Raw genomic sequence first — 20,395 nt, forward strand, 5'->3', positions numbered from 1 at the left:
TAACCACGTTGCACTTGGACCGATGGGAATTGTCTGAGAGAAAAGCCACATGAAGTCAATTGCACCATTTTTTTTTTTTTTTAATGAATGGTGCAATATGAATGTATTTATGAGCTATGTTGACTACACGTTGTCTTGAGTGATAGGGGTTGTCTGTCCACCAGATCGTCACCTCTCGGCGGCGTCCGCTCATCTTCCACTATAAGCAGACTTCTGCAGAAGAGGTCGCACAAGGACTTTTGCCAGGTACAAACTTTGCACCGCCGTGTGTGTGTGAGCTCCATTCAGTGAAACGTAACACCCAGCTCCTCTGTCTGAAGCTCCTTGGGAAACAGGTTTGATTATATTTAAAAGCTTGACCCGGCAGAGAAACCCAAACAACTGTCTGTGCTAATATTAGACTCGTGCGCGCCTGTGGGGGACCTGCACATATTACCGGTGTAGGGTGGGGGCATTATTCCATCGCAAGATTGACACATTTGTCTGCAGTTGGTCGGGGGGGGAAATATCAGTTACCACCCTTTTAATTGGAAGGACGGATGTCCGATAAAACTTCAAAGCACCTTGAAACACGAATAATAATAATAATGATATTATTATTATTATTGTTATTATTATTGTTATTATTATCATCATCATCATTATTATTATCATTGTTGGTATAAACATAATGTAATAAAATACACGCATCCATATCGTCTCTTAGTGCCGGAGAAAGTTGCATGTCACCTGACTGCATGGAGCGAAAGAACTTTGGTCAGAGAAGAAGAAAGAGGAGAAGAAGAAAAAACATCTCCCCACCCCCACGGCAAAAGGGAGACCGCCCACCAGAGACAGTCAACCCGAGACCCCTTATAGATTTAAAAAGAGAGGCTGCATTCTCAGACTGACACTTATTCAACAGTGCTACCTTAAGCAGATTACTTTTTTTTTGCGCTGCCTCGCAGGGTCAAAACAGGCGCTTTCGTGTTGCCGCCGCTGCTGCTGCTGCTGCTGCTTCTCCTCCTCCTCCTTCTTCTCCTCTTTCGTCTCTCTTTCCACTTTGCCTTCTTCCTCCATCATGTTTGGGATGCTGAAAGATCACCTCCAACCGGGCTTTTTTTGCTTCTTCGTGTGGTTCTGCCACCTCATGGAGCATCAGAAAGTTCAAGGTAAGCCATGCTCATCTTTTAGAAACTTTTTTGTCCTACTCTCAACACACAGAGAGGTTCACACGCACTGGCAACTTTTGTACATTTTTTATTATTATTTTTTGCTGAGGTAAAATAGTGCGTAAAACAGGTGCCGTTTGCATGCATGGGACAGATGAGATGACACGTTTTCTGTTGTTTGGACTAAGTTGTGCTTAACTTGTGAAGGCTATTTTTCTGGAGTCTTTGTGTTAGTCTATTTCGATTTACTGTAATTAGCTGTCTTTTGGCTTGAATAATGGAACAACACCCGTGTCTGCTTATGCTTAACATTTGGTGTAAAAAAAAAATAATAATAGAAAAGCGTGTTCGGCGCGTCATTGCGCACCGCTGCTGCTACTTATTGTGGCGCTTTAGTGCTGCATGTCTAGACGCTCCGCGGCAGTGGGAATTAGGAGCAGCCTCTTTTTTTTTTTTTTCTCCCCCGTGTGCTCGCTCGCATTGTACGCGCTGTCACTCACACGCACGCACCGAAGCGAGTGCTGGAAATGCGCGGGGGAAAGCTGCCGGCCGGGGTTGCTTGCTTGCGCGCGCCCAAATGGCAACTTTTGATTTTGTTTCGTTTGGTTTCCAGCTGGCAACTGCTGGTTGCAGCAGGGCAAGAACGGCCGCTGCCAGGTGCTCTACATGCCCGGGATGAGCAGGGAGGAGTGCTGCAGGAGCGGGAGACTGGGCACGTCGTGGACCGAAGAGGACGTGCCCAACAGCACGCTGTTCAGGTGGATGATCTTCAACGGCGGAGCCCCCAATTGCATACCTTGCAAAGGTGGAGGTGCACTCATTTTCCCTTGGTTTACACCATTATTACGCATGCGCATTTTTTCCTTGTAAGCAAGCCTGTGCGTAATGGTTGTCGCGCGCCGCTGACTTGATTCCGCTCCCCCTCCCCCTCCCAACCCGCTGCGCAATAGAGTCGTGCGATAACGTGGACTGCGGACCGGGCAAGAGGTGCAAGATGAACAGGAGGAGTAAGCCGCGATGCGTTTGCGCGCCAGACTGCTCCAACGTCACGTGGAAGGGACCCGTGTGCGGCTCGGACGGGAAAACCTACAAGGACGAGTGCGCGCTGCTCAAGGCCAAATGCAAGGCGCACCCCGACCTGGACGTGCAATACCAGGGAAAATGCAAAAGTCAGTCACTTTCCCTTCTCTATCAGTCTGTCTGGATGGATTGAATGCACTTAATAGTTCTAGCACTACCTCCTTTCTGTCTATTGTCTATTTATCTCCGTTACTGTCGAGCGGAATCCTGGAATATCAGAAAGCTTTTTTTGTTCAGGAAATATAAACAAACCAACATATATTTTAAGTTATGAAACATATTATCCTTATTTTATTTCCATCGCTTCAGGAGTGCTATTGCAGTTTTGTCGACTCATTGTCAAAATTTGTCATTGAACATGTCAGTGCAGTCAGCTTGACAAGTCATTAGGATAAGAGTGTACTCGGAATGGAGGGATGTTCAGACAGGCAGATACAAAAAGTTAGTACTGATGGTATTGATTGGCAAAAAATGATCAATTTGATCAAATTTGGGCATCGGAGGTTTCCGCTCGACGTGGTCGAATGGCTCGCTATTGGATAGTGGCGTAACACCGGTCCGTCTTGCAGAAACGTGCCGTGACGTGCTGTGCCCCGGAAGCTCCACCTGCGTGGTGGACCAGACCAACAACGCCTATTGTGTGACGTGTAATCGGATCTGCCCCGAGGTGACCTCCCCCGAGCAGTACTTGTGCGGCAACGATGGCATCGTATACGCCAGCGCCTGCCACCTGAGGCGGGCCACCTGCCTCCTGGGCCGCTCCATCGGGGTGGCCTACGAGGGCAAATGCATCAGTGAGTTCTCACTCGCACACACACACAGGCACACACACACACCCGAGCCACCTCCCCGAATGAGTGTTTATTGCTGCCAACATTCCATGCTAGATGGAGAGTGTTTGCTCAAGAAATGATGGACATTTGATTATTTCCTGATGTTGGCAGCACTTCCCCTTATGGGGGCGTGGGGGGGGGGGGGGGGGGAGCAGCAAAGCGCAGTGCAGGGGGGAGCTAAGTCAACCAAGTCCAAACGTTTCCTTACTGTGCTTAAGGACTATTTTTGTTTGTAGGTATCTGTAATTCATTTGACCGTTATTTTTTCGGGCAACTTTGTGTATTATGTTGCAGACTGAGCAGAAATCAGTGCGATAAACCGTAACCATATATATATATATATATATATATATATATATATTCATTGTAGTTGTTCCCCACCAACGGACTTTAAACACAAAACACACTTAGTGTTTGGGCACAATTCATGAGCAACAACAAAAGAGCCTTGCACAATCACAAACTGTGTACGTACGTTTGATTATTTCATTGCTGTACATATTTGTCAGTTAAAAAAAAAAAACACTACTGATACTACTTCGGTATTTGAGTTCATTTCAGATTCTCTACTTAAAAAAAGTCTATGTTTACCAAGGTATTTTTTCCCCACAAGTAGCTGGAGCCTTCTTTTACATAATGTGGGTGCTTCTGCCCCCTGTGGTCAGGGGTGGCTTTGCACGAAATGTTCAAACATCCAATCCAAGCACAAAACAGTGTAGCCCTGTCTCCCTAACCCCCCTGACTCTTTTGTGTGCCCTCAGAGGCCAAGTCTTGCCAGGACATCCAGTGCGGCGGCGGCAAGAAGTGTCTCTGGGACGCCCGCATGAGCCGAGGACGCTGCTCTCTGTGCGAAGACACGTGTCCCGAGAGCCGGACGGACGAGGCGGTATGCGCCAGCGACAACACCACCTACCCCAGCGAATGCACCATGAAGCAGGCCGCCTGCTCCGAGGGGGTGCTGCTGGAGGTCAAGCACTCGGGATCTTGCAACTGTAAGTAAATATGACAAACACGGCCCCCCCCCCCCCCCCCTCCAAGGAAAAATGACAATATTCCGCATTGCTTAAAAGACCCCCTTGCCCCTTTCCTTTCCTTTCCTTTCCTTTCCTTTCCTTTCCTTTCCTTTCCTTTCCTTTCCTTTCCTTTCCTTTCCTTTCCTTTCCTTTCCTTTCCTTTCCTTTCCTTTCCTTTCCTTTCCTTTCCTTTCCCTTCCTTGAATTCCCGCCCCAGACACACCACCAAGCGCAGCTTTGGCAAGGAGAACGGACTCGGAATGGAATGGACTTGCATGATGTTGTCTTTTTGTTTTTGAACCCCGCCCCCCTCCCCCTCCATGTAATTCCTCTGCAAAGTATTGCAACAGAGAGACTAATTCAATACGAGTGAGGTAGGAGTTTGCAGTGGAGCAATCTTCGTATGTTCATATTCACATGTATGTGATGAGTATATTTTGCCTTAAATCTCATTCAAGCAATGGAGCAATTCCGTCACAAAGCAAGATAGGGGTGGCCATTTAGCTGGAACTCCTGTTTCCATGCCAGCGTTGTACTGGGCAGAATCATTCTGCACACCATTCATCCGTTTGCTAGAGTGCTTGGCTTTCATTGGTGTTCAGCTGGAGTCTATCCCAGCTAACTTTGGGGCGAGCCGCCAGGTGCACAGAGGACCTATTCACCTATTTGCCCTTTTTTTTTTTCCTTCAATATGGGGTGAAGGGGAGCCCAAACCTGTTTTTTTGGGAAAAATTCATAATGGAGGTTCATGAGTGTTTTTTATTTTATTTTATTTTATTATTTAGGTTAAAAATGGGTGTCAATTACACTGGTCAACAAATGTTTTCTTTTTTTTTTTTTTTGGAGATGCAAGTAAACTTTTATAGATGGATTTTTGCGCTGATTTCAAATGTGCCCTGGTGAAAAGTGCATTGCGCAAGCTTTTGTAGGTCAAACAAAAAAAATGAAAATGTCTCAAAAAACCCGATGTGTTGCAGGGAGTAGACATTTTTGAAATCAGCGTCCAACATACACAAAGCCACCGCATTATTGATTAAAACTTGTTGTTGACCAGTGTTACACACAGATGTTCACTTATTCCTTTATTGGCTCGGTCCCCTTCCGTCCACTGTACCTCGGACGAGTCGCGTTCACACTTGGACAATTTTGACACGCATGGTTTTTGGAATGTGGGAGTGACTTTGTGGTCAGTTACAATTGCGGCTCACAAATAGCAAAACGATCAGTCACATTTTCTCCCGTGGACAATTTGGAGTCGTTCATAAAGCGAACATGCATGATTTTGGAATCTAGAATGACTTTGGGCGAGCAAACATGTAGTGCACTCTATTTTGTCACTACACAAGATCAACAAGCAGTCAAGCCATCGATGTTTTTATTTGTTTTATTTTGCCCATCTCTAGTTGTAAATTCACTCAATCACCTTACTAGTGTATTTGTGTGTTTTCTGTTGACTTTTTCTATAAATATGTTTTCTTTCGGTCGGCTGTAAATGAATCATTTCCAATGTCTCTTGTGAATATGCCACAGACGCTTGATGGCGATTGTAACATTGGTGTCGTGATAGGTCAAGACGAACGGCCAATTTGAACCTTGTAGACTATTTATCTATCTGTGGAGCAGACAGCATTTGTCGGGGAGGTGGTGGTGGGGGGGGGGGGGGTGGCCGTGCTGGAGGTTAAGCGCTGTTGAAATTGAGCAAGAGCCCTGAAGGAAGTATCGCATTTACATTCCATGTTACTCCACTCAAAAGAATGTCTCATTGTTAGGTTCCCGTGCTATGACACCCGAGGGACCAACTTTACGATCACCTCATGGGCTGAATATTTCTCAATGTGATATTTGACATAGGAAGCTAACCCGTGTCCTCCTTTCACTGTAAAAGAAAAAAAAAATGATTATCATTGTCGTTGCTGTTCTCCACTGAATGTGATATATCATGTCTGAATGTTTGGATTGACAAGGGACTGCCTGGTTTTTATTTTTCCGTTTTTTTTTCTAAATACTGTCACCCTTGCTTTGCTTTGTTTTTTGTATTGTGTGTCCAAAATGTAAAAAAAAAAAAAAAAAAAAAAAGTCAAATACCTCAGAGTCGTGTTGCGGACGTTTAAGCTGCTTGCCGAGGCCCGACTTGTGACGCCTTCTCCCCTCTGCAACATACAGAGAAGAAAAGCATTTTTTTTCCACACATCCACCCCAATCCACTGGACCCCAGACCCTCTGCCCTCCCACCCCCCCGACACCTTCCCTCCACCTTTTTAGACTCTGACTTTTGATATGTTGTGGTCCGTATTCATACAACAGCTATATTCCTTCATGTAGCCATCAGAGAAGAGCAAGAGGAGGAGGAGGAGGAGGATGATGATGATGAAGACTACAAGGCCTATGTGCGTTTATCTTCAATACTGGATGGATAGCCCCCCCCCCATTGCCCCCCACCTCCACACACACGTTCGCTCATGCCAGTCCCAAGGAACCACGTCCTTACTGTACATGACGTGTATGCTTATTTATTTCGAAACAAAAAGGAAGTATAAATATAGTCCAGTCTGCTAGATGTTTATTTATACTTTTTTTCATGTTTTCTTATTTATACATTTACAATGTCAGGCTTAGAATCTACCACTCATTTTCTCCCTTTTTTGTTGTCATCACGCTTTTTTTCTTTTTTTTTTTTATTATCATGAAGAAATATATTTGTCCAAAGAAACAGTGTTATTTATTTGTCACGTTACCATGTAAGTATGAGTCCTTGACAAATGCTGTAAATTGCATTCCGCTTTCATTCAACTGTAAAAAGACAAAAGAAAGAAAGAATAAGAAAATCTGCTTGTTACTGTCAAATCTCTATCACAGATGTTTATGTCACACCTACGTAAATGCATGTTTAGGCTGTGTGTTTATTTATTGGGAATATATCAACTTTTTTTAATGTACAGATGTGTTTCTGGTTTGTTTACAGATCATAATAATAACTGACCAAAGGGAGTCTCTCAATGTTTTTTTAAACAGATGCAACTCAGCAGTAATTACAAATGGAAGAGAAAAAGAAAAAAAGAGCCATTTGATTTTTTTTCTCCTGTTTTTTAGTTGACTTTTAGGCCTTTTGCTTTGTCAGCGCTCTACGATAGCATTTATATTGTCGCATTGGAACAACAAGAAAGAAAGAGGTACATTTGGGATGATACTTGACGACTTTGGAAATTAACATTTGTCTGCTGTTGTCTTTCCCCCATGTCGATCTTGCTCTTGCAGAGCTCCGATAGGATTAGCCAGCAATTTATTGCAGTATTCAATACAATATCACACGTTCTTTCTTTTTTTTCTCAGATTGCTTTTTTTTTATTTTCAAGCATCAGCAAGAGAAATACAAAATTCTGTTATGAATATATAGTTTTGTATTTTTTATGTAAATGTCATATATATGTACATACAAAAATGTTTGAGGGTATTTGTACAGCTATGAAGAGTAAATCAATAAAAGTTTTTTTTCCTTATACATATTTCTGACTGTTTCCTGTGGAAATGATCAAAAATTGATTGATGATAAAAAAGAAAAAGAGCAGCACATATGCGCATATGACAACAAGCTCGGTTTCAAATTACTAACATTAGCGATAAGTTTCAAGCCTGTAAATTAAATTGATATTCAAATAGAATTGAACTCTATTTATTAAAAATTAATTGTAAATGTTTTATGTAGCATTTATTTTCTTTAATGATATTTGTTTCCCAATGCCTGAGTATCTGTAAAAGGGTTGCAGTCTCAAATCAATTATTCATAAAACCACACCCCAAAAAATTGATATTAAATGTCCATGTGAAAACTTTGTTCACTGTTCATGCCCATGTTCGCATTCCGTCCGAACTGTTTTGTCCTACCGCGGCTGCCGTCTGTTCTTGATGACAACAAACATGGCGACCTCAATGTCACTTTTGGGACTGGGACGTCTTTCTGTGATCAACGCTGCTTCTAAAGTGTTCCTGAAACCCCTTAGGTAAATATTACATCATTTGTGTTGTCCCTTTATTCTCATTTGCCCGGCCGTGGAGTAACTTTGAAAAAAATGCGACGAACGAAGCGAGCAGGTCGTTCGGCTAGCGTTTCACTGGCTAAACATACCCTGCGTTTACGCACAACAAAATGAAGAATTGTTAACAGTTGAAAGCTGAAATTGCGTTTTTCACTATTATTTATTTATTATTTTAGGGAAAAAAAACCAATAGGATTGCACACGCCCTTTAAACATTCGCCTAGCCGGCTAACTAGCCAAAACTAGCTGCAGTCACAAATAACGCACACTAGTAAAATTGTGCCACAAGCAGAGAATTTCTTTCACTTTTTTCGTTAAATTTAATACCATAAATGGCAGATGACACCCAGAGATGTGAACGATTACTGTGGTATTACCGTATTTTACTATTTATTTAATATCAAATTTGTAGGAATTTTAATTTCCAGTGTACGCTTTCATGGATCGTCATACCTTTATTTATCTGTCATGCAGTTTGTACTTTTTTTAAATTTGATTTGTTCTAAGGGATGCCTAGTAACCACAGGCAAAGGGACTGCTGTAGAAGTGTTCATTAATATACATTGTCTTTTCAAAGAGTTGAACCAGAATAATGTAACTCAAAGAAAGTAAAAGAAACGTAGCCCAAAGCAGTCGTGGTAACTACTGAGTAAGTTCCCCTTCAAAACTAGGGTTAAGGTTTCAAAGTGTAGTTTCAAATATAACAAAAATCAGCTTTCCAACCTAGGGTTAGAGTTTTGAAGTAAGGTTTTAAACTTGGGTGTGGGTTTCGTTGAAACTAAAGTTAGGGTTTCAAAATAGGTTTACATTGGGATTAGGAATCAAAGTTAGGGTTTTAAACTGGGGCTGAGTGTCAGGGTTATGGATTAATGTGTCGAAATCATTAGTAATTAAATTAATCCCAGATTTTGGAAAAAAAATGCTGCTGGAAAGCAAAATAAAGCAACATTTCCATAGAAAAAAAAAAGTGTTTTGTTTTTGCACAAAAAGATACCAAGAGCCTTGGCACGTTGCATAGGTTATCTGCACCGTCGCAGCCCTATTATCATTATTATTATATTTTTCGGGAATTCACAGCTGATGAAAACAAGGCTTGCTTGATCATAAAAAGTATTTTATATATTTTTTTGCTTTGTGATGGGGTCAAGTTTTTGAATTGAACAACTGAAATCAATTTTTGCAAGGTGTCGATGCCATAGTATGGGACCATCCCGCTATCGACGGCAACGTTTTTGTGGTTGTGCAGTCCAGTGTCACTCTGGAGGCACATTGACAAAGGGCTACACAGTCCATCCTTGCCGGACAGTTGACCCCAGTTAACACAAAGCACGTCTTGTCATTAGGATGAGAGCCACACTCGGCCAGAAATTCACCAGACAGAAGTAATAGTTGGCGAGGGAAGGGGAGGCGAGGGGAGGGGATTCCCACCTCGCCGCTTCATTTTCCGACTGAGATGGCCCAACTTGCGTAATTGTCACTTTGATGTACTATTTATTTTTTTTTTTTTTAACGATTTGATTTTTCTCCGCCTTTCTTTTCTTCGATTCACTAGCACGTCGGCACAGAGGCTGGCAGAGGGAGCCGGACGAGACACGCAGCTCATCACAGTCGATGAGAAACTGGTAAGGATTCCGTCGTCCAAATGGATGGTTTGTCTCATGCGCACACAATGCTCGGATCAGAGGCCCGAACAATTACGCTTTTGTGGAAGAAAATGTTACAAACCCTTGGAGTCGCCTGCCAAATTGACCCTGGAATCAGTCAAAGTGGAAACTGTGAAATGATGATTATGATGCAGAAATTTGTGCTGCTGATGAGATTCCAGTCCCAAAGGTGAAAACTGCAAGGCAGACGTTTTAAACACTAGTCTGCTGTCCATTTCTATGTACCTTACAGTCGAACTTTGACCCCGTTTGGTCCTTCTCTGTGCTAAACTTGCAGTCTTCCCATTCCGGATGGCTCATTTATTCGCCATGGACTTGCTCATATTTTCCATCTTAATTTAATCTTGTAAAAACATCCCCCACGCAATGAGTCTTCAGGGGCTTTGTTCATACTTTTCATATGAAGTAGTGCAGTTGTTTGTAAAACCCACAGCGATACAAGTGATTTGTAAAAAAAAGCAGAATCTTTTGAAATGCCGTGGAACCTCAAAAGCCACACGAGGGACTGCAGCCGGTTTTCTTCTGTGGGAGTTTGACTTTTTCTTTGGCTTTTATTGCAACATCTAAATGGATCCTTTTGCAGTGGGCTCTTTTCTCTTTTTCAGAGCTAAAATGCTGTGTCCAAAATATGACTGTGTTTCCATTATTTCTTTAAAAAAAAAAAAAAGTCAAATTGGTTTTGGACAAATTCGAGGTCTCCCGTCATCCTACTGTTGAAGCCACGAAAAGACAAGTGAGATAAACGATACCAAATAGGAAGTTTGGCCAGCCGAGTCTGTTCTGGTCTTGTTTTGGGGCTTTGCCGGGTTTGGGGGGGGGGGGGGGGGGGGGGGGGGGCTTGGTGCTGTGTGTGGGCAGCGTCGGTGCATGTGCTTTTGTCCCTCACCAAAGCTGACCAGACAAACCTTTGGCTGAGTGGAGTGTCTGTCTCGGTCCTCTCAGTGGGGGCTACAGCGGAGAAGAGGGAAAGGAAAAGAAAAAATCAGGGCCTCAAAAATGAGGAGGGGGTGAAAGAAAAGAAGCTTGGAAAAAGATTGTGAGACACCCTGAGACTGGCAAAAAAAAAAAAAAAAAAAGACAGTGGCCACTTCACACAGAGGTCCCTTTGTGGCCCGGGAAAAAGTCCAACACTGGCTCAGACGACGGGCCCAAAAGAGAGGCCCTCAGCTGTTCACAGTACAGTCAGCCGTGCCCCCGTCCGTCTCACATGGGACACTCTCTTTTGGACAGCACGCTAGTCATTCATCCGGACGTCAATAAGTGCCAATCGGCGAGAGGTTATGTGGGGTTTGCACGCGCTCTCCCGAGGAGAAAGCGCCAGCCGTTCTGAATAACCTCATGCCGATGAGCTTTTTTGATGCGGCGCCAAAAAGTCTGAATCTTCGGGTGACATTGGGTATCTTGCCCATCGATCCCTGAACAAAACAATGCTTACAGGAACTTGCGTCTGCACTTTTCTCCATTACAGATAGATTGGGGAAGGGCAGGGGAGGCTAGTCTGAGCTTCCAAAGCATAAACCTGTTATTTTTAAAAAAAAGTCCGAAGCCTCCAAAATTGTGAGGTCCTTTCAGATTTTGTTCTCAAACAGATTGATGCCTTTCTGGCCCCCCAGATCTTCATCTGTTTTTCATCGCCAACTCAAACCGTATTGTCACTGGTTTATGAAAGACATGTGTCTAAACACACACACACACACACAAGTCACATTCTTGCGGCAACTGTACCGTGAGATTCATCGCACAGCATCGACCGCGCAACTATCATTCATTTGTCTGATCATCAACTTTGCAACGGAAAAAAAAGCCCGATCCCAACCCGGAGGGGAGAAATCGGGTGAAAATCTATGCCGAGAGACTGATAGAACTACAGAATGACACTAACAAGCCTGAATGCTCCAAATTTTGCCATGTCTCTGAGCACATTGTGAAAAAAGCGCCTCAATTGAGAGGCAAAGGAAAAAAAAAAAAAAAAGCCCTGCGTGACGGAGCCCCAGCGCTGGCCCAGAGCCTGGCCCGGCCCGGCCCGCTTTTGTTTGTAATTACTGTTTGATTAAGCATGCTGGGCAGCTCTGCTGGGCAGCTCCCAGCGTCCGGCTGGCAGGCCACTGATACGCGGCTCGACACGAAACGTCTGCGACCTCCCTTACTCCTTTCTCGCCCTTTGGCAGAGATGGTTTACACGGCTCCTCTTGGAAAATAAGCGCTAATCCAATGCCGATATGTTAGCCGCGGGCGGGCAAGCGCGTTCCCGCTCCTCACATAAAGACAACACCATCATCTTAAAAGCGCTCGTGAAGCCTCGTTATGGACTCCTCCAAAGGCACTCGGGTTTTACAAGAGAGACCAGACGCGTTATTGGGCAGCGGGGAATTGAGACGGGAAGCAAAGAGAGGACGTACGCTGAAGCGTGAAACCAGCCTACCCTGCTAATGCTGAGCACGGCGCATCTTCTAATTGGCAAATATTGACTTTTTTCTTCATTTAAAGCAAAGGTGTCCAACTCATTTTTTGTCGCGGCCCACATTTGAGTTACAGTTTAACCTGGTGGGGCCGTCAATGAAATAAATGAATATTATCACATACAACAATTGTCCAACCATTTTCCAATTTATTTTGAAATTGGGATTATAACAAACAGTGTTGCAATATCTCACTGTTATTAAAAGAAAAGACAATCTAGAGTTTGGGCATTTTAGCAAGAAACATTGAGTTGACACTCGTGATTTTGCGGGCCACGTAAAATGATGCGGTGGGCCGGATCTGGCCCGCTAGCCTTGACTTTGACATCAGTGTCCCATCCGAGCGACAGATTTGCGGGCCTTATCCTAAAGATGTGGCCGTTTCAGTAATTGTTTTGAATGTCCATCTTAACCATCTCGAGTTGGACAGACAGACAGACATTTTTTTTTTTTAATAGCTAATGCATTAACCAATACTACATGAGCCAGGAAGTGGACATGGATGTGGCAGCTTGTGTTATTCAAACGGGAGCTCGATGTCATACGAACAAAATGAAAATATGTTTTCAGAATCAGCATAAAGTGCCCGCGGGCGAGCTATATTTAGCCCGACCGGTGTAAGTCTGCACGACAGGGGTGTATCTTCTCCAAGCCTCAGACAGCGAGCACGTTTGCGACGCCAGAGTCAAGCCCACGGCCGCCGCCGCCTCCCACCCCCTGGTTCCCGCCCCAGACAACTCAAGTGTGTTTTGTCTGCTGGCCCTCTCGAAAGGCACGTGAAATAAAAAAAAATGTCAGCTGTGTCCGGCGTCCGCTAATGTCGGATGTCTTTGAAAGGCGTCGGACAAGTGGCTTAATTATGCGTCTTCCACTAAATAGCACGTCATTCATCAACGCTCTCTTCCATAGAGAGGAGGAGGACTCTTCAGCGTGGTCGGCGTTGCACGCTTGTAGCCAAAGTTAGCGAGCGTTGTGGCGAGAGAGAGAGCCAATGAAAAGCTTGCGTGAACATTCACAGGGTGCACGGACACAATATGATGTTTTATTCGGAGAGCTTCCGGACTGATCCGCTTTGTTGGGAGACATTACTGAGTGACAAATTCGAATATCTGCTTCAAAGGCATTCTTTTATCAATTTTTCTTTCTCACAAGTGCTAAGAATAATGCGTCAACACCGGCGTTTGCAAATGTAGATCTTTTGGTAAAAATACATAGCTCCGAGTCATTTTGATGTCAACTCGCAATACATATTTGTTGAAAAGAGCGCGCCCGTATGGGATGCAACAAAGCGGCCACAAAAGGAGCTCGCGCTTCCATCCTGACGGTATGCGTAATGTGAGATTGGAGATGACCCTCACGCCAGCTGCTTCTTGTTCTCTTGGCCACGCCCGTTCCCACACACACACATGAGCCAGCAACCTGAGATTTGCTTCTACGCCCAATCCATAATTGGCACGCTTTTTACACTTCAAAGACGTTGCAGAGGTGGGAACCGGCCAAGGTTGTTGAGTGAGGCTCGGGGTCTGGCTTAAGGGTGATGTTTTTGGGCTTTCCACACGTGCGACCGAGCCGCGGCTTTGCGGATGTTTGCGCTAACCCTAACCCTAACCCTGACCGTACGACCGACTGTTTTGGCTCCTGCCGTTTTGTCAAACGTGCGCGGTCCGTCGGTCGGACGCTCAATCAATGATCTCATGCGTTCATTGGGAAAATTCAAACTGAAGAGTGAAATGATCAGGATTGATGTGGTATTGACACGAATAGTAAAGAATGGTTTGAACAAAAGTGCTAAAGACAAAAGAACAAGCGCACGCACGCACTGGAGACGCTCGCTGAGCTGAAGTCTGCCATGCTAACGTTGTCCCCGCACGTCCACCTCTTGGCGCCGTCGCACGCAGATGATTTTCTAATAATTGAGCCGTCAAGGAGCAACACAAACAGATGTGAATTTTCTTTTTATGGTTTGTTTTAGGACTAAAATAATCCTCTTGTCGTCAATAGGCGCGAGGGGAGTATCGAGTGTTGGAAGGAGAAACGCGAGGCTAAGCGAAGCAACAGTAAGAGCGCAGAGGACGCGGCGCTCCCAGGTCTTGGCCAAAACTCCGTGAGGTCCTTGGGTAGTAGCTCGCTCGTCCCCCTGGCGTTTTCTACCTTCATCCAACTTGGCCGCCCGTCATCTCAGATGAATTGTTTTCTTGGACGTCGTGAGGCCGAAATATTTTCGAGGCGTTTTTCTTTCCGTTTACGTTTGCTGCAAAAAATCCTTAAAATGTCCCTAACTTATTTATCTATTTAAAAAAAAAAACACTCAAATCTGCAAATGAAATCAGCAAGAATGTTGAGAGCAGATAAAGTGGCTTTGAATTTCCAGCGTGTGGGAAAAGCATTGCAGGAAATGTGAAGTGTAAATCATGCAAACAATATGAACACCATGTTGGCTGGAGGACACTTTGCGTCCGTCACACATCGACAGTGGTTTTTTTTTTTTTTCTCTTGAATTCAGCCTCGATAAGCTTCCTCAGCTATGCCTCGATATCTACTCTTTTTAGAAGCAAACTCTGACATTCATGGTCATTAATGGCAGATTGAACGTAACCAATCAGGATTAAAAGGAGGCCAAGGTTATCCAAGTGCAAAATAACAAAACGCTCCAGTGGACAGGAAGTCAGATTTGACTTGAAATGCCAAAATAGGGCCAAACATCTTTGATTTCATGCATACTTAGAGCACTGAGAGAAAAAAGAAAAAAAATCCCACTTGTTGGCAGCTTTGCAAAAACACATTGTCACTTGACCAACACAAACATCCACGCAGCCAAATAGCGGCGCTTTACGCAAGCGGCCCCTGCCGATCCCACCCGGAGCATTGAGGGGTACCGGCTTTCGGCGTTGTACTGGAGCCCCCCCGTGCTCTTTATTTGACACGCGGCCCAGAGGTGTCACAAATAGCGACACGCTTTTACGTGACGGAGACTTTAGCGTGGCCGGCGCCCCCTCCCGCTCTTAAGCTCTGCATTCTGTCTGCGCAGCCAGCCAGGTATTGTCGGACGGACGGACGGCCAGCCAGCCAACCGGCCAGTGAATAGTGTCAAACTTGATGCTTCTCGTTTTGCTTCCTGTACGTGGCAGAAGAAAGAAAAAGTAGCCAGCCAGCCAGCCAGCGTGTTTTTCTTTTTGTAAAGGCTGCCGCCTAGTCCTCCTGGGAACGCAGCGCATTCCAGCCACAATTATGAACGTCCGTATTGTGGCCCGCAGTGTGCCGGTCGGCCGGCCAGCCGGGCCCATAACCTCGTGAGTGCGAGCGAGCGTAGTCCCAGTCTAGACTGCTACTTGTGCTTACAGTGGCCCATAATGAGCTAAGAGCGTTTCCAGTGCCTCTGTTTTTCCCTTAAGTGTCTTTTGAGTGAGATGCGATTCAAGCGCCACTCAGCGTACTATTTTTCTTGAATGGTGAAAGCTGAGTGTTGACAAACTTCACACTCTTACTGCTGGAGATTATTTGTTATTACTTGTCAGGTGAATGTCAAGAAAATGCATTCCTATTCTTATTTTTTATTTTTTTTTGTCAGGGAATTTGAATATCAACCACCCACACTAATGATGACGTATATTCCCGATCAGGATGTACATGCTCCCCTTATTTTTATTTTATTTTTTCAATCTATCTATGTGGCCTTGTGAGCGACACACACGTATTCTCATGTCTGTATTATACTGCCCCCCTGGTGGCCAAGGTGTGCACACCAGAAGGAGCAGCGCAATCCCCATTGAAGTGAAGGAAAAAATCTTGTTTGCCAAAACAGTTGAATTCTTTACATTCTATTTAATTGAATAATTGCTGTTATGACATGAAAATATTATGGAGTGCTGTTTTTCTTATGAAAAGAAATCTTTTTTTTGTTGGCGGGGAGAAGCTGAAACGGATTAATGGCCTTTCCATTCATTTCAATGAGAAAAGATGATTTGAGGTCCCAGTGTGGTCTGTTAGAAAACCTTGTTGACTAATAAACCTGACGTATTTAATGTTAATGCTAAGAGACAAAAAAAAATCACCCTCCATGCCCTTGTTAGAAAATCTTTTTGTCCAAAAAAATGCCCCATGTGACTGCTGAGAATCAAACCGTGGTTTGTTCTTGGATCCTCGTGTTATCCACACACAATCGCTGCTTAAATCCAGCCGACAGCAACGTTGTTTGGGTTTCTCCGGCGGCTTCCCGACTTGCTTAAAAAAAAGAAAAACATTGGCGTCTTAATTTAGTTGCACTCTCACACTGTCTTGGGTGTTCTTGTGTCATCAGCCATCCGCCCGCCGCTTTCCCTTGGGGTGAAGAGAACATGTTTTTCTCTTCTGGGCGACACGCAGGAATTGTCAAGGTTAAGTAGATGGGGCAGACGGAAATAATTACCGAGCACTTGTGAATTCTTCTCCCTCTTTCAATGTGCACATTTTGTTTATGATTTCATTGAGCCAACCATGTTTAGCAGTTGGACCTGTCATTTCCAAGGCTTAAATAGCATTGGAAGCTCTTTTGCTGAAGCATAGACGGGCTTTTGTGTGTGGGGTTCATGCAAAGCGACCCCCACCGCCCCCCGCCGTCCCCCCCCTCCTCTCTACAAATCAAGCGGCGGATGACAGACAATGATGAAAATTTGATTCTTTGAAGTTGTAATGGCCATTGAAAGGTGTAAAATTCTTCAATTGAAAGGGAAGGCCTCGGTCTTGGGTGGCTGGTGCCGACGCGATGGGAGGTTTGTCGGGGTTTTGTCGCCCATTTCCCATCGCTTGTTTGCTAATTTTGTCAAGAATCGGAGGAGCCCCGTCCGTCCGTCCGTCCGGCCGTCTGTCCGTCCGTCCTGGATAGAGGTGGTGCAAAGGGTCTATCGGGGACACAGGTGGCTGGCTCTTGCAGCCGCCTACGGGCTTTTGTCCTCTGTTTAAAAGAATTTAATCCATCCCAAAAGGCTGAAGGCAACTTGGATTTCGCAACTGCTCTGGGAACGATAAATTATCCGTGCGAAGCGCTGATATTACCTTTAAATCTGTGCTCCAATCAGAATCCATCAAACTTTTTTGACTGTATAGTATAAAAGTGGAAATAAATATTATGGGATGCTTTGATTTACAAGGTACATTCTGCTCTTTTCTGGCTTGGAGAGTTACTTGGCGTTTTCTCGTTCCTTCTCGTGCACCTGCGGGCCAACTTTCTCGCAACCCCCACCCCTCCCCTCTTCCACATTGCAAATCTTTCATGCTCAAATGTTAGGAGAGAAAACAACATTCAACAAATTGAATGAAAACTCTTGGAATAGCGCAGTTAAGCCCATTGCCAAACAACTGTAGCAGATGTTGTTCAGCTCTACTAAATGTGTGTCACCATAATTCATGCCTCGGTTTATTTAAAGATTGTTTGTCCCCCCCCCTAGGACATCACCGCTGTGACAGGGGTGCCGGAGGAGCACGTGAAGACACGCAAAGTTCACATCTTCGTGCCCGCCAAGACCGCAATGCAGTCGGGAGTGAACAGCACCAAAAAGTGGAAGATGGACTTTGACACCAGGGAACGTTGGGAGAACCCACTGATGGGCTGGGCCTCAAGGTAAGAATCGTTAACTTTGTGACTTTTGTCAAAAATATTCCGTATAAGGCTCTTTTTCTTTTTTTCTTCTTTTTCCCCAGCGCTGATCCCTTATCCAACATGGTGCTCTCTTTCTCCTCCAAGGAAGACGCCATTGCCTTTGCTGAGAAAAATGGTAATTATAGTTCAGAATTTTCAACCGCTTATGCAAAGAACCCAAAAATGTCCAATAAGGCATCTTGGACAAAATGTGAAGTTATTTTGAAAGTCAGACGATTGGCGCGGTGTGTTTGCGGTTCGGTGATAACAGCCAGGCCGGGCCGGGCCGGCCCAGGCCAACCTGGGCCAGGCCAGGCCAGCCCGCCTGTCCACCTGACGCCTCGACATCCTCGCCAACCGTCACTCACGCTGATGTTTGCCTTCCAGGTTGGAGCTACCACATCACCGACAAACGAACTCCAAAGCCTCGCGTCAAATCCTACGGAGCCAACTTCTCTTGGGATAAGAGGACCAGAAGGTCCGCTAAGTAAACTGGAGAGGCATCTATTGGTCGTTGTGACCTCGCTCCCATTGTCCCGGCCCCCTTCAGCGGCGGTCCTGTACAATTGCTGTCAATAAATCACACATTTAAACCAAAACTGTGTCGTCATTCTCGCTTTCATTTTTCAAACATTCACCTCATTAGCGACTTCCTAATGTTTCACACTTGATTCATGAAGTGTTTGCAGTGTGAGGAGAACATATTAATACAATCAGAACCTGTTTAAACGCTGGAATAAATATATGTGTTGGCTAAACCTGCTGTGTTTTGTTCTAGGCGACATTTTCTTTCCATCTGCCTTTGACTGGAATCCGGGGTTGTTGTTTTTTTTCTTTCTTTCCTTATATGTTGGTTGAACTATGGTGACGACGACAGCATGTGCATGGTTTTCGTGTTGTTGACGAGCTTTATTCCAAAAATAGCTTGTTCTATAAGATCAATCAACATTTCTTCCAGAGCATAATAAAAAAATAACACAGCTGAGAAAGTAGCAAAACATATGGTGGCGATAACATGGTGATGTGAAGTACTGATGTGCATTCCAGTTATTTTAAGTGAACTGAATCTTTACAATCAGTTCACTCAAAAGATTCGTTCAAACGAATCGTTCAACGAATCGTCACCCCCCCCCACACACACACACTGATCCTTTTTTATATATATATATATATATATATATATATATATATATATATATATATATATATATATATATATATATATATATATATATAAATCAAATAATCAAAAATCATGGTCACCTTCACGGAAAGTGAAAAGTGCCACACCTGCCCTCACCCCCACTTTCTGATTGGCTGTTTGAGCTGTGACGTCACTCGGACACTCCATTAGGTACACCGCCATTCTCAAGAGTACCTAATAACAGGCCACTTTATTAGGGAAATATGGTCAAAGGTCACAGGTATCAAGCTCTAGTCCTTGGGGCCGCGTTCCAACATGTTTTTCAAGTGACCCTCGTTAAGCGCAGGTGCGTGAAAAGTTTTAGCTTCTTTCACGTTCAGCAGGAGCTAAAAGTTTTCACGCACCTGCACTTAACGAGGGAATCACACGGACACTCCATTAGGTACACCGCCATTTTCAAGTGTACCTAATAACAGGCCACTTTATTAGGGAAATAACATGGTCAAGGGTCACAGGTATCAAACTCTAGTCCTCGGGGCCGCGTTCCAACATGTTTTTCAAGTGACCCTCGTTAAGCGCACCTGCGTGAAAACTTTTAGCTTCTTTCACGTTCGGCAGGAGCTAAAAGTTTTCACGCACCTGCACTTAACGAGGGAATCACACGGACACTCCATTAGGTACACCGCCATTTTCAAGTGTACCTAATAACAGGCCACTTTATTAGGGAAATAACATGGTCAAGGGTCACAGGTGTCAAGCTCTAGTCCTCAGGGCCGCATTCCAACATGTTTTCCAAGTGACCCTCGTTAAGCGCACCTGCGTGAAAACTTTTAGCTCCTTTCACGTTCAAAAGGAGCTAAAAGTTTTCACGCAGGTGCGCTTAACGAGGGTCACTTGGAAAACATATTGGAACGCGGCCCCTTGAGGACTGAAGGTCGACACCCCTGGTTTAAGTGAAAAGTGCCACACCCGCCCTCACCCCCACTTTCTGATTGGCTGTTTGGTCTGTGATGTCACTCAGACACTTCATTAGGTACACTGCCATTTTTACGTGTTCCTAATAACAGGCCAATTCATTAGGGAAAAATTATGGTCACAGCTTAAATGAAAGTGAAAAGTGCCACACCCGCCCTCACCCCCACTTTCTGATTGGCTGATTGATCTGTGACGTCATTCTGACACTCTATTAGGTACACCGCCATTGTCAGGTTCGTTTGCGAAGATTCACAAGTGAGTGACAGACAGTGTTGCTGCTATGTCAGCCGACACACGTTATGCCGACTATTGATGTTTTAATTTTGTATTTGTTGGATTGTAGTTGATGGTCTTGTTATACCGAATGTGTTTGTGTTTGAATAAAAGATTGAAAAAAAAAATCTCTTATGCCGACATTTGTTATTTTG

The 20,395-nt window shown here is 44.4% G+C and overlaps 2 protein-coding genes and 1 long non-coding RNA gene across 5 annotated transcripts; 2 read left to right on the top strand and 1 right to left on the bottom strand.

Annotated features, from left to right (window-relative positions):
• Positions 1 to 797: 797 nt before the first annotated feature.
• fsta (follistatin a) lies at positions 798 to 7,576 on the top strand. 3 transcript variants are annotated; one of them, XM_068650106.1, is made up of 6 exons: positions 798 to 1,151; positions 1,765 to 1,962; positions 2,102 to 2,320; positions 2,801 to 3,025; positions 3,826 to 4,056; positions 6,400 to 7,576. In XM_068650106.1, exons 1-6 carry the CDS (start codon positions 1,061 to 1,063, stop codon positions 6,492 to 6,494), a joined length of 1,059 nt encoding a protein of 352 aa, XP_068506207.1. In that variant the 5' UTR covers positions 798 to 1,060; the 3' UTR covers positions 6,495 to 7,576. The 3 variants fall into 3 exon arrangements, with proteins under 3 accessions (XP_068506207.1, XP_049619322.1, XP_068506208.1); XM_049763365.2 differs by having other exon boundaries at positions 801 to 1,151; positions 4,295 to 7,576; XM_068650107.1 differs by having other exon boundaries at positions 827 to 1,151; positions 1,765 to 1,956.
• LOC137840140 (uncharacterized) lies at positions 6,130 to 17,658 on the bottom strand. Its single transcript, XR_011086606.1, has 2 exons — positions 12,595 to 17,658; positions 6,130 to 12,548 (listed from the first exon to the last, which is right to left on the bottom strand). It is a non-coding gene; the product is annotated as an uncharacterized lncRNA (long non-coding RNA).
• Positions 7,966 to 18,447, top strand: ndufs4 (NADH:ubiquinone oxidoreductase subunit S4). The gene is made up of 5 exons (XM_049763443.2): positions 7,966 to 8,075; positions 9,664 to 9,733; positions 17,658 to 17,830; positions 17,911 to 17,984; positions 18,236 to 18,447. Exons 1-5 carry the CDS (start codon positions 7,981 to 7,983, stop codon positions 18,337 to 18,339), a joined length of 516 nt encoding a protein of 171 aa, XP_049619400.1. The 5' UTR covers positions 7,966 to 7,980; the 3' UTR covers positions 18,340 to 18,447.
• Positions 18,448 to 20,395: the final 1,948 nt, after the last annotated feature.

This window comes from Syngnathus scovelli, chromosome 3 (assembly GCF_024217435.2).
Source record: "Syngnathus scovelli strain Florida chromosome 3, RoL_Ssco_1.2, whole genome shotgun sequence".
NCBI lineage: Eukaryota > Metazoa > Chordata > Actinopteri > Syngnathiformes > Syngnathidae > Syngnathus > Syngnathus scovelli.

Coding starts and splice junctions, on each gene's coding strand:
- fsta (XM_068650106.1), top strand. CDS start 1,061: ATGTTTGGGATGCTGAAAGATCACCTCCAACCGGGCTTTTTTTGCTTC. Junction 1,963..2,101: donor CATACCTTGCAAAGGTGGAG/GTGCACTCATTT, acceptor GCTGCGCAATAG/AGTCGTGCGATAACGTGGAC. Junction 2,321..2,800: donor ATACCAGGGAAAATGCAAAA/GTCAGTCACTTT, acceptor TCCGTCTTGCAG/AAACGTGCCGTGACGTGCTG.
- ndufs4 (XM_049763443.2), top strand. CDS start 7,981: ATGACAACAAACATGGCGACCTCAATGTCACTTTTGGGACTGGGACGT. Junction 8,076..9,663: donor GTGTTCCTGAAACCCCTTAG/GTAAATATTACA, acceptor TCGATTCACTAG/CACGTCGGCACAGAGGCTGG. Junction 17,985..18,235: donor TGCCTTTGCTGAGAAAAATG/GTAATTATAGTT, acceptor TTTGCCTTCCAG/GTTGGAGCTACCACATCACC.